We start from the raw sequence: 15,249 nt of genomic DNA, 5'->3' as shown, positions 1-15,249 counted from the left end.
ATCATTATGTATAATGTATCTGTTCAAGAAGTCAATAATTAAGATTTATCATCAATAGTTACTATTGTTTTTGATACATGAAAATATGTAATCTCAGAATTGAGTTGTAAATGTTATTATAGTTAATATTTATTTAAATAATATTTAAAGTTATAATATAGTAGTACTCTACCGAAGTACATTGGTGAGCTTCTAAGAAATTAGTTGTGATAATCAGGCTCTATCAATAACTCTTTCAGAGTCTCTTTAAGAGTATACGTATATATATATATATTTCATTATTTTCTTAACTAACAATTGGAACTCTATGATATCTAAAATTTTATGTGATAGTCTAGAGATCTATTATATTCTTTATATATATATATTTTTTCAGTCTTGTTTCGTACTTAAAATAAACTCGTAATGTAAATAAATAATTTTTGCCAATTTATAGGCAGAGATAAAATATATCTACACTACTTATCAAGATAATTCATACCTTGTAAGAATATTTTATTGTATCTATATGTACAAGTATATATTTTGTGTATATACATTACACGCATCGCGCACGTACACACACACGCACGCACACACACATACATACATACGTCACTGCATATATATATATGCGTATATACAATATACAATAAGTAACATTTTATTGTATTTCACGACCAATGTATCATTATATTATATATGTGTGTATATTAAATATTAAATACTGCAGCATGTATTGTTATCGAGCAAAGAATAAATTTTATAACATATTTATTCTAAATGCATGTTCAACTTCTAGGTACTCATAATTAGTGTACTTCGATTTACTAAAAACTCGATCAAGTGACCGAGCAGATCTTTGTGATTAATTTCCACAAACATAAAATAATCGAGCACTCATTCAATAATTTTCGCATTTTGTAAACCCTGAGCAATCTAAAGCGATTATAGGACTAAATAACGTTTCCTATGGACGATACGTCCGACTTTATCTTCCAGTCTCACAGCAAGGATTCTGCATGCCTTTATCTAATAAAAGTTTTAATATGTATTGCATACTTAATTTTGATTCCGAGTGTGAAACCTCATAAAGGTGAAAAATTCATCGTAATATCTATATAACTAACAGAATAAGGCCTATTCTAAATAATTTCTACTTTTAATCGTTGAAATAAATTGTAAGTCGAACGAAAAAATACTTTGAGGCAATAAAAAAGCAATAATTATTAAATTATATTGTTAAATGACTCGTGTCATTTTCTTTGCGAGTATCTGTTCGATTTTACATATTTTATCTCATAGCGTCATTATAGCGGAATTTAAATAACAAAATTGATTATTTAAATTGAATAAACCTGAACAAATATTGGATTGCATTGTTCAAATTCGAATATTTTATTCGAATTAATTTATATATAAATATACAAATATATATATACATATATATATATTTATTTATTTATTTTTATACGGCTTAAAAAAAAGTTTCCGCACATTTTTTAATACAATTCATAATCCGATTAGATCAGTAGTATGCTTACTATGCAGGCTCAATTTATCAATCACCATAAAATTTCTCGAAGACGTTACTATTTCATCGAAGATATAGATGTTATTTAAAAAATCTGCTAAGCATATATGTAGGAGAAGAAATAGTCTCAACGATCGCATAAGAAATTACCTAGTTATACAGGGCTAGAACAAATTTGGCTGAGAAGTGGCCTATTGGAGTCACGTTGCTCCCTAATTCTTTGAGGAATACGAGACGCGGCCAAGAGACACTCTCAAATGGTCTTCTTTTTTCTTGTCTCAGAATTCCCAGTGAACAGATGCGAAAATTCTGCTCGTGTAGCTAATACTCCAAGCACGGCTTCTGTATAAAATTATCATGACGTAATTACATATAATTACAATCTAACTGGTATGAATATAATGAAATATTTGTTATAAAATTGACAAGAATTTGTGTCAACTGTTGTAAAATTATACAAATTATTATAATTTACCGTAAGTTACTACATTGTCACCAGGCTTATTGCAAGCTTGTTGAAAGATTTTATCAACATCCTCTGATTGTAAGTGTAATGACAATCTCAAAGCTTTTCTAAGTTCCGCTAGATTAACACACTCCAATGTTTTAGAACCGCAAACCTAAATGAGATATTATTAAGAATATTTACGTATTTAGAAACAAGTATTTCGAAACTATTTTTACTTTTGTAATTTATAGATTAGTGAAAATCATGAAATTCTTACTTTTATTTCTTTTAGTACTGTCCATATATATATATGTGTGTATATATATATATATATATATATATATATATATATATATAGTATTTAATATATACTTACGTCTAACGCGATTTCAACCATATCCAATTCACAATTAGCATTTGTCGTTGCCAGTATCGTGAATATATACTCTTCAAGATCTATCGTGCCCTTGCCATTCTAAAAATGAGTTTACACGTAGCGAATATACGTCATTGTGAAGAAAATAAAACTGAAACAGTAGGATCAACTTATTTTTTTATAATGAACATACTCGGTCATGAATTCGAAAGAGTTGCTGAGTAGTCGGTTCTTTTTCATCGAGTCTAAGAATTCGTGCAAATTCTTGCAAATTCACCTCTTCTCCGAATTTTTCTACTTTTTTTTCTAGAAGCTCTTCTTCGGTTTTCGATGCTGCCAAACTACAAACAAGCGACGTATACTTTGTAAAAGTGTTTGCCAATTAGAGATATAAGTATCGTATGATATTACGATTAATATGGAAAAACTAACCCAAGTTTATTTCGAAGTTTGTGAGCTTCTATTATGGTGGATGCATGAGGTATATGTAATTGATGAGCTTTACTGATAATTCGACAATCATCATAAGTATAATCTGATACAGGGATTTTTAGTGCCCTGAAACCCAAGAAAGGATTGCTCAAAAATAATATCGCAAGATAACACATTTTTGACATACGAATATCAATTTATAAATTATGATTTAATAGCACAGGTGTTACTTACTCTGCCATAACACGGCGAACGTTATTTGCATAAAGTTTGGGGTCTGTTTTCTCTGCTTCGCTTGGCTTGTAGACAGGAAGGAATTCAATTTCGCAACTACTATTTAGTTGGGTCAATGTGAGCCATAGTAATTTTAAACTGGAATCAATTGGTTAAAGTTACGATTCGAATAGAATTAAATTGTCGGTTTCTAATAATATGCAAACAATACTTTTCAACGGTAAAATATACTCGTACCAATATCGAATATTTTTCATCGTAAATTTGTTAATGTTGTACTTACGCTCCAGGACCTTCCCATGTCCATGTGACTGTATCTAGTTTATTAGGATACCTTATACACACTGGTTGTACAGGTACGCCTGGATAGAAAGCACCTGACTTAAAAGTTATCAGACACGAACGATTTGTACAGGTACCCTCTGGGAAAATCATTACCTAACAACAAAATAATTTAACATCTTTTCATGGAGTCATTTACATCTATATTTAATAACTTATGTATAATAAATCAAAATTACCTGTGGCCAATCCTCCTTTGAAGTAGCACGTTCGATTATTTCCTTTATCGTCTTCTGCCGCGAATTAGGATCCTCTCTCCATACATAGACCGGTTGTGTGTAATTGATGAGCTCTGTACGCGAAGGAAGAATATGTTAAATCAAAGAACTCGAATGAAACGGATTTGCTATGATTCTAAGAAACTATGATCATATATCATCCTAGTTTCGCTCGATTATTCGAACGCAATTACTTTCAGACAGTTAAACGAAGATGTATGAGTTCACGTCTGCATGTACGTAAATACGTAATTAACGCAAATGTGATCTAAATTATTAGAAAAATGGAACATTTGAAATCGTAACTTTTTCTTTTATACTATATGGCGAATGGGATGCATATCGACGAACGTTTTTGGATTGCAATCTTAGTAAAAGTTCGAAAATAGAAAGTATAATAATTAAATTATATATGGATTATTCTTTTGTTTTGTTTTCTTTTATTTTTAATAGTTAGAAAAACTTGTTTTCTTATATTTGTTGTTTTTGAAGAATTGGGAAATATATTCAGCATTCACATACTTCCGGTAAACGGATTCAATCCTGATTCTCGTCTTACGATGATTGAGGGAAATCCAGTTACGTAGACGATACCACCGTCGATGAATGTTGAATGTGGTGCGACTACCAGAATCGGTGCCTCTGCTCTTGAAGCTTGTTTACCGCGTACGACGATTCTCATCCCTCCTGCCTGGTATGTCAGTCGTCCCAGAAAGCACAACCAGGGAACTATTTTGCTGCAGGTTTTAATCCACACAATGCTATACTTATTCCAATTTAACACGGCAAAGCTGATCATCGAGGATCATTCTCGTTCCTGAAGTTAAATTCGTATCTCTTTCTCGATCATTTTTAGCAAGTTAATATGTATTATTAATAAAATAAGAAAGAAAAGTACGTTGAAAAAGAAGACGAAGTAATTTGTAGAGGACGATGAGTTCAGTGATCTTCCTAGACAGGAAGATCTTAATGACGTTACTCTTTTTCTTTCAATGTGGCAACGTGAAACAGGAAAGTAAGAGGAAAGATAAAGCCAGTAGTTTATAAGAAACAGATATAACCAAAATCCCACTGGCTAGTATAAATTTAAGACATTTTGTCAGTCCATAAGCTAGTGCGCGTACTTAATGTTATCTCATTCCATAATATTATCTATTTTACACCTATAGCATAATACAACGAAACTGTTAATAGTTACATTAATTGTATTGTTAGTTAGAATACGCGTATGTTCCCAGATATATAATCCCATCCACCATACGTATGTACACGCGTGCATATATTTATATATAGAGGAAAGACTATTTGACTATTTAACATTATATTTATACTTATCTAAACATTATATATTTCTTTTTAGAATAAATGTAAATAGATGTACTCTCTTCTCCTTATATTCTATGAGTTTTAATATTTATTTATTTGTAATTTAAAATTAAGATTAGAAAGTTGGAAAAATCGTTCACACAAAACGATTTATTTCCTTTATTTAATTATTTATTTACGGGAAATAATTGTTGGATGATCGTTTCATGTGTTGCACAAAATGCTTCGAAAGAATACTCAGTCAATGTACGGTCAACATCGTTTTCACGATTGGCGAATAAAAAGGAAAAAGAAAAAAACGATGGGATTATGAGAATTGTGACCTACTTCCGAAGAATGGAATGCGGCCCGTCTCTCCTTTGGCGACTATGCTCGGTCCACCAAGGTAAACGACCGGAAGTGCATCGAAGAAGCTCGAGTGTGGTGCAAGGGCTAGCACCGGGGCATCCTTTGTTTCCGCTTTTTGACCTTTCACCTTCAGCTGATGAAATCCGCCACAGACGAATAATGCTCGCATCATCCAGCAGATCACGATGCGCATGTCTCTGTTTCGTCACACGTTTTATATATGTGATGATAATTTCTTTCGATGTTAGAGAAGCATACTCGAGTCTTTTTAACGACTTTCGATGAAAGAGAAAGGGAGGCAAACAGAATGCAACTAAGTACCTACTTTCGTTTCTATGTAATATTGGTAAATTCACATGCGAACGTTGCTCTTTTGAGCTAAGCATTTTCTATTTCGTTGCATCAATGTATACTGTTTTAATTAAATTTAATTAATCCGTAATTTTTGAAAAACTTCTGGTTTCCATCATGTCAAGTAACATGTTAAGAAATTCGATAATTAGAATTATGACACATTTGAATTTAACAATCTAATATTTGTCGATTATTATCTTTCATATTTATAACGAACGATGACAATATCATAATTATTAGTATTATCCATCACTCCGAAATTACCTTGAACCTGAACTTACGTGTTTCTGTTGAAGTCTCTAGACGGTATAGATTTTTTTATTATTTTAGAAGTTCCCGTCGGAATTCATTACCACCGGCAACATATACTCTCATAGAAAATTTATATAGAGAGTGCGAATGATAAGAAGGTCAAGGATTTTTATAATACGAACCAAATGTACTGATCCTTCATTTTTAATTTTTTCATTGAAAATTGACGATTAAATTGAAATCAAACGAAATCAATTAAATGAACGAGTATAGATATTATTAACATTTCAATTGAAGATTTTTTTTTTGATTAAAAGAATTGAGTTTCTACAGGAAAGACCGTCCGTCTTTCCTATTTTCATGTAATAGTTCGCATTGAAAATTTAACAGATGTCTCGAGCGTATACTTTCGATGTCATTTATAGAACATGGGGTCATAGCAGGTGTACGAAGGTGAAAGCTGTTCGATATGAGATAGAAAATCAGTGTCTCGAATTGTTATTTGTATATTATTGTGCGATACCCGATTTGTACATTTCATGCAAGCTTGTTTAAATCTTATATTACTATCAATTTTACAAATTTAGTAATCATTTAGATAATTAAATATAAAATGTAATTTATTAGTAACTACAAACATCAATTGTGTGTTAAATTGAGCATGTGATCTCAATTGGTGTTTTATATAGTTAACGATTTGTGAGATATAATGAAAAATTGATGTAAGAATGATATCTATCATAGCAGAAATTTCTCTCTACTCTCACAAATGTTTTGCTGATGCATCAACGATCTATTTAGAATGTTAAAGATATTGAAATAACACTTTTATTATTTGAATATAATAAAGATCGGTTATATATTCTAACTCGATATACGCTTAGTTATAATCATTTTTTAATTTTTATATTCGTTATGTAATTTTTTTCAAATTTCATCTACTATATCTTGAAACATTTCTAAAGATTATATTATCAATATTTATAGATAACTTAATTAATTCTGATAATTTCTTTTCGTCATAGTAACAGTTTCATAAATAAACATCGAATTTAATTTAACCCTTTAGCATACTATTTGAAGTTACTTACTGCATTTATGTTATTATCATTATTTCGTTAGATAATCTTCTATGACAAAGTGACGTTTTATAAAAATACAATTTACTCAGCTGTTACTTTATACTAATGTAGATACGACTAAATACATAGTTGAATGCATCAAAACATTGATCGTGAATTTTGTGGGGTTTAATCGTAATGTAAGGATTAATCACAAAATTATTACGTTAGGCAATTTAGTTAGACTAATTTTTCGCTATTATCGACTACTGTCATGTTAGCCCTTTCACTATGGCATCATCATCAGTGACTAAGTACGCTGCCGCTATACGAGTAGTCAGAAGACGAGTGTGCACTTTATCGCAGAACAAACGTATACTTTATCGCTGACAGAGTATGGCATTTGATACTTTGTCGCGATAAGTAAATAATTGGTTTCAAAATTCAAATTTCATGGAACTAATATAACCAAAATTGCAACTGTTTGCGAAATTTTAACGAATGATTAAAGGCACACGATGGATATAGCGAGCGTGTGAAGGATGATTACAGTCATCATTGATAACGAAAGAGTTAACATGGAAGAAGCAAGTGGTTATATGCCGTGCAGGGCCAGCCAAGAGGGAGGATATATAAAGGTCCATTTATATACAATCGCGCCGTGGTCATACCGATCCAGGCTGTTCACTGGACTCGAATTAGTTACTATAGTTTTGTATATAACAGTTTATACATCATCCGTACCGTTTCTGTCATCATCCGTGGCCCGGATATTCTCCGGTTACATTTGATAGCCTCCGATATTTCTCTTGTTTCCCGTTTTCCACGGAGGGATACGGTCACAGAGCACAAACATAATTGTATAAATAGGACTGAATTAATCCGAATATATGAAATTATGACTTTAAACTGATCGACACGTCCACGGATTTCAATCGTATATAAATGTTCGGAACGATCATGGCACGATTATATATGAATATTAACTCATTAATGCTTGGACAATGTTTCAGACACAGAACACGGCCACAAATGGACTTTTATTCGCGAAAACTCGAACCTAGCACTATTGCTATACCTTCCGAGAATTAAATAATTTTTTCTGTCGACGCAACAAAGAACTCTCTCAAGTTATACGAACAAAACTGAATTATTTATATATATATATATATATATATATATATATATATATATATATATGCACATACATTTTCTAACATTCATTTGGAAAGTTTAATATTATCAATGTTTCTATCCATGGTAATTTTATGAGTATCTACTCGTCGTTTATGTATGAATAAAACATACTGAGATAATGATCCTGCGTAGTAATTATATTTAGGAAAGTCCATTTGAGAAAAAAATAGAACTTTTTTAATTTTGTCACGACTTACCGTCTCCATCCTTTAAGAGGCGCTTGACGTAAATCTTCCTCAGAAAGTCCATAGAGACCCAAACAAGCTAAAAGCCAGGCCATTATTACTAAAGCAGTAATCGCAGCTAGCCTTAGTGGTAACAGAGCTACCGTCAGGAATGCCGTCTGTAATACGAAATGTTCACACGTCAGATCGAAGTCATATATTGGTATATAGATTATATCATTAATTTAATCAAGTATTTTGTCGATCTAATCAATTTCTTTTCTTTTCTTTTCTTTTCTTTTCTCAGAGAAAAAATAAATGTTGTATCTTGCAAATAGAATGTTTTACCATCTGTTGGAATGAGGAGATCAGTACAGAAGAAAAAGAAGAAGAAGAAGATGAAGAAAAAGCGAAAGAGATGGAGAGAGTCAAAGAAAGAGAACGAGTACCGTTTGATCGTTCCGTTAGCCTAGCTTACGCCGCAAGTTATCGTTTCACATGTACTTCTCTCACTCGATCTTTCAAGATCGAGGTTACGGCCGAAAGATTATTTTTGTTGCACCGAGGATGTTTTCGTGGATTCAACGGTACAAGGTTGCATTCGCCAATGTCTTTATTCTTCAGTCGTTTCCTCAGCTTCTTTTTGTGTCACGAAAATTGTGGCACGAAAAATTTATACGAGAAAGTAGTACGTTTCTTTCTGGATCATCGTATGAACCAAGGTCATTCTTTTAAGTAGTACTTCCGTGTTTTAATACGAGTTTTAAAATTTTAAATCTATTATTATTTAAGGTTTCGACTTTGATCACGTGGACCACATAGATCTCGATATCCAAAATGTATGAATCACCAGATAAAAAAAATTCTAACGGTAATTCGTAAGAAACTGTGCCGAAGTCTTTAGAATCTATGTTAGAACTTTTTCCTCATTTAAAATTTTAATGATATCTTCTTCTTCTTCTTCTTCTCCTTCGTTCGTCTTCTTTCTTCTTGTAAACTCTTTATTAAAGATAATTTTTTTGAAAAACATATTGTCGTGATTATAATTTCTTCAAGTAGCTGGACTTTATTCAAGTTCGGACAGATATTTTAGAACGTTGAAAGTACTCGAAGAAAGTAGGTATATACCTGAAGTAGATAATCTCGTTCTAGAACACGCGTCACTCATAGCGATGACTTTCGTTCGAATTCTAGCAAGCTATAATTTATGGTAAAGAATTTTACTATTTTATTTAATCAGATTGTAATCAAATATCATAGCTATCATTTATTAAAAGTACAAGTTTGATAGATTTTCTTTTCTTTTCTGTTTTTATTTAATATGAAATAAATAAAATGTTTATATCTTACATCTGATTAAATTTGTCAAATTAAGAACTATCGTTTTTTAATAAGTTTATCGTAATTGCTCTCAAATTTATTATTAATAACAAAAAAGGAAATTGATCTGAAATCGAATGTCCAAAAGATATAAAAATATTTGTGAACGATGATTCAATAATATTACGAAATTGCGTTAACCATCTACATGACAATGAGGTTGCTAACATTAGCATTCGAAGTATGGTGCAGTCGAGTTTTCTGATGGAGATTTTTTACGAGCCTTTCAATGTCATTTACCTACTTATTCAAGGACTCATAAAACATGTTGTTACTCTTCCTATTATGTCATATAAACATAACAAGAAAGAACAGAAAAATTCTAATTATAATAGAGGTCATTCTTTTTCTTTCGACCTATGTAATGCGAACAAAATACCTTTGTCGTAATTTGCTTGAATGTCGAGTCTCAAGATCAACCTCACGCATGCTGTGATCATGACCAAGAATTGTGTCAAGGTGTTCCAGAAAGATGAACAAACTATTTCTGACATAAGGAGTTGATATTATAAAATTTTTCGGTAGCAGTATCATTATAAGTAATTTATTATATTGAGGGAGAGAGAGAGAGAGAGAGAGAGAGAGAGAGAGAGAGAGAGACAGAGAGAGAGAGAAAGAGACAGAGTATATATAGATAATATTTAAAACAAGAATTTTATATAAAAATGAAAAGAAAAAATATAGCCTTAGTTAATTATAGATATTATACATATTATTCAGTAACATCGAAATCTTGTTTTTTACGAGTCTTTTTATGATTTCGTTGAAGAATATTGAAGTTTATATTACATATAATAAGAATATCTTGTAAGAATAAGTAGGCAAAGGGCGAGAATGACGTAAGCAAAGGCTCAACAATTCTGTCATTCGTTCTTTTTATCTTTTCTTCTTTGCTTTTCACACGGAATACATTTCGCCGAAGTAGACTCTCGTATTGTGTGACCCACATCTGGCAAGGCAAAGTTAGTCAAAGAAGTGGGAAACGTTAACTTTTTCTTCTTTTCTTTTTTCTCTTTTATCCTAGGAAACGACGAAAGAAAGAACTAAATTTCGATTACTCCGTGCATCCTATTTTATCTTCTATTCTCAATAATTCTATTTCAATAAACGTATTTCGTTTAATCTTAATTATATTCATTAGATGCATTTTCGTTTTATGTAAATAAGAATCGTACTGTATAACGAGTGTATATATAATTACATTATAAATACATGTTAAACTTCTTATTACTATTTATTACTGATTACTATACCAGTATCATTTTTATGGAAATAAATAATCTTACGATTAAGAAATAATAATTAAATGAACGTAGAGTTTTATCTCTTATTTATTTTTAAATAGTTTTTGATATTATCGTGTGTATATTTCATGTATTTCAAGCGGACAAAGGCTTCATTTTATCGCATATTTTTGAAACGTTGTCAGCGATGAAAAAAAAAGATCATGCGCTACATAAGGTTTATATTGCATGTCTGGATGTTTGCAGTGAGAGCCGGGAAGTGTTGAAGAATAAAGATGAAAGGCGTCGACGGTCCGTCTTTATAGCTTTTCCTGCTTTACGAGTTTAACTTTCCGATTCATTTATAGCAGCTTTTTCTTTGTGACTATAATGTTTCGAAATTTCAAACCGCCATTAGGATAGATTACTGTACGAGTAATATAATCGATGTTTGAACATAGTTTATTTTATATAGGAGGACAAAATTTACACACACATATATGTATCTAAGTAGGTAAATATATATATATATACATATATATATATATGTATGTATGTATGTATGTGTGACTTTCGCAGGAGTTTAGTAAAGAATAATATTCTTTTCTTTATATCGAACTTTATTTGACATGACCTACTTTTCTCTCCGGTTGCCAACGATGTTTGAGCCTCTTTTTAAACGCTCGAAACATCCATGAAATTTTACACGTGTATTTTCATTAGCATTTACTTTAATAAATTTTATATTCTTAACTGCATAAATATATTTTTTTGAAATATGAAAAAACAGATAGATACATCATAAAATGGAATGGCTTGTAGATTAATGAAATGGATTCTTTTTCGTATAAAATAAATATCTATATTTTTAATATTAATTTATTTGATCGTAACGTCGTGCGAATGTATATATATACATGTACTCAACATGTACCGGAATATTATAAAAATATATTATAAATTTCATTTAGTAGTTCACCTCAATTTGCCAACATTCCTAATGAATAATAATTATTCTGCGTTGATCGACTTTCGCTCGCTTTATATCCAAGACTCGTATCGAAAATCGCTTTCACTGATTAGCGACATAGAATCGAGAAGTATCATCCGGCGCGAAGCGGTTTGAAATTCTAATTTTCTAGTTGGGAAATGCTTAATAACGTTTTGCTAGAGACGTTTCATTTTCCTCTTGCCTTTCTATTGCACATTTAAATATAATAGAAATAGAAATATATTTTTTATATGGAACATTTGTCAATGAGAAAAATCGTGAGAAAAATGTTTCGAAAGGAATAAGAAAAATAAGAATTTGAATTCTTAATAGAATATTAATATTCGTTTGACAGCAACAATATTACATGTTTATTTAAATGCAATTACATTTTTCATAATGCTTGCGTTAATGTAATCAGATAAAACTGACTATTGAAAATAATATAAATGTAGTTATAGATACTTGTCAGAAGAGTAGTCATATGAGGAAGTTAAATAAATCGTTAAATTAGTATACATTAGTATAAATAAAATAAATTAAATTAAATTATTGATAAAAATTTAATGATAAGCTTATTATTATCAATTAACTAATCATTAACAAGATGTTTACAAATCGTTCATTTCCTCATTATTCCGTTATACAGATAAGCATGTATACAGCTAATACAATCTACAATGGTAGAGACAATATTCGCTTAGACTTATCACACGCGTCAATCCGTCACGCACTAATTTTTATGTGAAAAAGAAAAATATCCGCGAATGTAACTGTAAAGACAAGGTCCGCATTACGTACGACAATATGACATGTACCACAACTTTCTCCGTCTGTCTCTTTTTCTCTCCGTCTTTCTTTTCATCGTGTGCGCGCGCACACGTAATTGTTAAAGAGATTTCTTTCTTCAAACGGGTTAGATGTTCCGAGGTTTCGAATACCAATATTATTCGTCGATACTTTTGCCATTGCTCTTCTCTCATTTTAATCATTTTTTGACTTCTTGTTAAATGTTACTATAGTAAAAGACTTCACATTGAATTGTGTACGTGTATAATCCGTCAGGATTTCATCACAATAAATCAATTTCATCATAAAATGAATTATAATGATTTGTTCTATGATACATTGATAAAACAAAATCATCAAGTATTAAAATTTTTATTCATTTCGGTTCACCTTTTCTTTTCGCCATAGAAATTAATCGTGACAATTTGTTGTCCTGTTTTTGGTCCCACTTCTTTTATTTGTTTTTCTCTTGATAAAAACGCAATTTATTGTTATATAATAACACCGTAGTGGTTATCGTCTTACAAACAGCTGTGTTGACCTTTTAAAAGGTCTACTTCCGTCCTGCCGAGCAGATATAATAATGACCAACGCATTATATATTATTTTTTTCTCTTTACGTGCACACGAACATTATCTTTTGTAAACATGAAATTATACTTATTATTGCATTTTTGTTTTAAAACAAGATATTCTTTCCATTAGTATTTTCGAAAAATAGTTTCTGATAATCAGAAATAATAACTCAAATGTGGTAATCGTTGTTATTGCATGTATTTGTCATAAAGAAGGCATTTTTTTCAAGGTTTTTTATTTATTACTATTATTATTATTATTATAAAGTATAATAATCAATCGTCAATAACCCCGTTTAAATATATCTTAGAATAGATCTTTTTTTTAAAGACTATGTTATGTTAATATGCAAACTAAAAAATTAAAATTTTTAAGTGCAAACAAAATGTATTTATACAGTAAAATGACTAGTAAAATATGACTTGTACTGTATAAAGACAACTGTGTACTCTACGGAAATTATAATGTTTGGAAGACTTTCTACGATCGACAAGGTGCAAGGTTTGTACGAGTGAAAGCAGCGATTTGAAAAGAGGAAATTAATTCATCTATATGTCGCTCTTTTGTTGATTCTCAGTCAATTTTAGAATCATAAAAGAACATCGGAATTAGATCGGATAATATAATTAGGTCATTACGTCAAGAGATATCTATTTATCTTTTTTTTTTCTCATTAAAATTATAATTTTCTTTTCTCTTTCCTTTCTTCAACGTACAACCTACATATTAAATCGTTGAATGTCATGAGCGCTCTACTTCTTTCTATATAGCCGCTGGCATACAGTTAAGAATGTTGATATTAATGCTGAAGTATTACAACGAGAAAAGTTGGCATGATGACGATCTTTCAAGTATCCTTAGTTCGACAAGCTTTAGGTGAAAGTGACGACTGACAGCGTCGCTGCATATATAAAATTATGTTTTAGGATCGATCATGAGTCACTCCAATAACGAACAGTTGGTGTCCTCCTTACCAAGGTGAATATTATTTCGTCCTCTTGCGAAAGAATTGGTTAGAATATAGAATTCGACTAGGGTCTATAATTGGTATCGAGATATAATCCTATTTAGTAATTGCATATATATATATATATATAAAACACATGTATATATACATATACATATATATATAAATATACATATATATATACATATACATACATATATATATATTTATACATATATATATACATATACATATATATATATATATATATGTATATGTATATATCAAACTAGAATTCAAAAAGTAACTACAAAGACGAAAATCCATATATTAAAAAACATAATTATTTAACTTGCCGATAATTATTTACGAAGATATACACAATATAAAATTTCGAAGAAAAGAGGTTAAGACTTGTTTCTTAAGCTCACCCCTCATGACTCGCCCGGCTCCGGACAGACGCGCGAGCATCGATCCCAAGGGAGGGTTTCCGCGTGCGGAAGGAGTATGTTCATAGAAGGGCTCATGACAGAGAAAGAGAGAGAGAAAGAGAAACAGAGAAAGAGAGAGAGAAATACTGACCTTGAGCTTATCGTAGGTCGTGTCGAGTTCGAGGCGATGAACGAAGGGATTGAGGAGATCGGCGCTGAGGGTTGCAGCATCCACCTCTTCGTGCTTCTTCCCTACCCTTCCGTTAATTTCCTCCATTTTTCTTTTTCCTCGTGAACCTTACTTTTCCCGAACGTATAAGGTTAACGTTTCGTTTATTTTGTCTTGTACGCGTCCTTAATATTGTCTGACACGACGAGGGGAAACAACGACGCGTCACTCTTCGTCAACGACGATTCTCGTCGACGAAGAAACAGACTGAGAAGTAACGTAGTTTGTAGGAAGTGGGAGAAGGTCGAAAAAAGATTAAAATGGAGAAAGAGAGAGACGAGAGAAAGAAAGAGAGAGAGAGAGAGAAGAGAGAGAGAGAGAGAGAGAGGAACAAAGAAGAAGGGGAGAAAGATAGATATAGAAAAAGAGAGAGGAAGAGAGAACGAAAAGTCGATGATCAGTTACGACGAAGCATCGCT

General features: G+C 31.2%; 1 protein-coding gene across 2 annotated transcripts; it reads right to left on the bottom strand.

The window, feature by feature from the left end:
- Positions 1-457: 457 nt before the first annotated feature.
- On the bottom strand, positions 458-15,166 carry LOC122627155 (lysophosphatidylcholine acyltransferase). Of its 2 annotated transcripts, none has more exons than XM_043808065.1 (11): positions 14,753-15,166; positions 8,299-8,444; positions 5,217-5,434; positions 3,525-3,637; positions 3,287-3,441; positions 3,004-3,141; positions 2,770-2,895; positions 2,531-2,678; positions 2,338-2,436; positions 1,989-2,133; positions 458-1,855 (listed from the first exon to the last, which is right to left on the bottom strand). In XM_043808065.1, exons 1-11 carry the CDS (start codon positions 14,876-14,878, stop codon positions 1,767-1,769), a joined length of 1,503 nt encoding a protein of 500 aa, XP_043664000.1. In that variant the 5' UTR covers positions 14,879-15,166; the 3' UTR covers positions 458-1,766. The 2 variants fall into 2 exon arrangements, with proteins under 2 accessions (XP_043664000.1, XP_043664001.1); XM_043808066.1 differs by lacking the exon at positions 5,217-5,434 and adding an exon at positions 4,086-4,300 and having other exon boundaries at positions 14,753-15,147.
- Positions 15,167-15,249: the final 83 nt, after the last annotated feature.

The sequence above is a fragment of the Vespula pensylvanica genome, chromosome 2, assembly GCF_014466175.1.
Source record: "Vespula pensylvanica isolate Volc-1 chromosome 2, ASM1446617v1, whole genome shotgun sequence".
In the NCBI taxonomy this organism is placed as follows: Eukaryota; Metazoa; Arthropoda; class Insecta; order Hymenoptera; family Vespidae; genus Vespula; species Vespula pensylvanica.
This window is presented reverse-complemented; position numbering and strand designations above follow the sequence as displayed.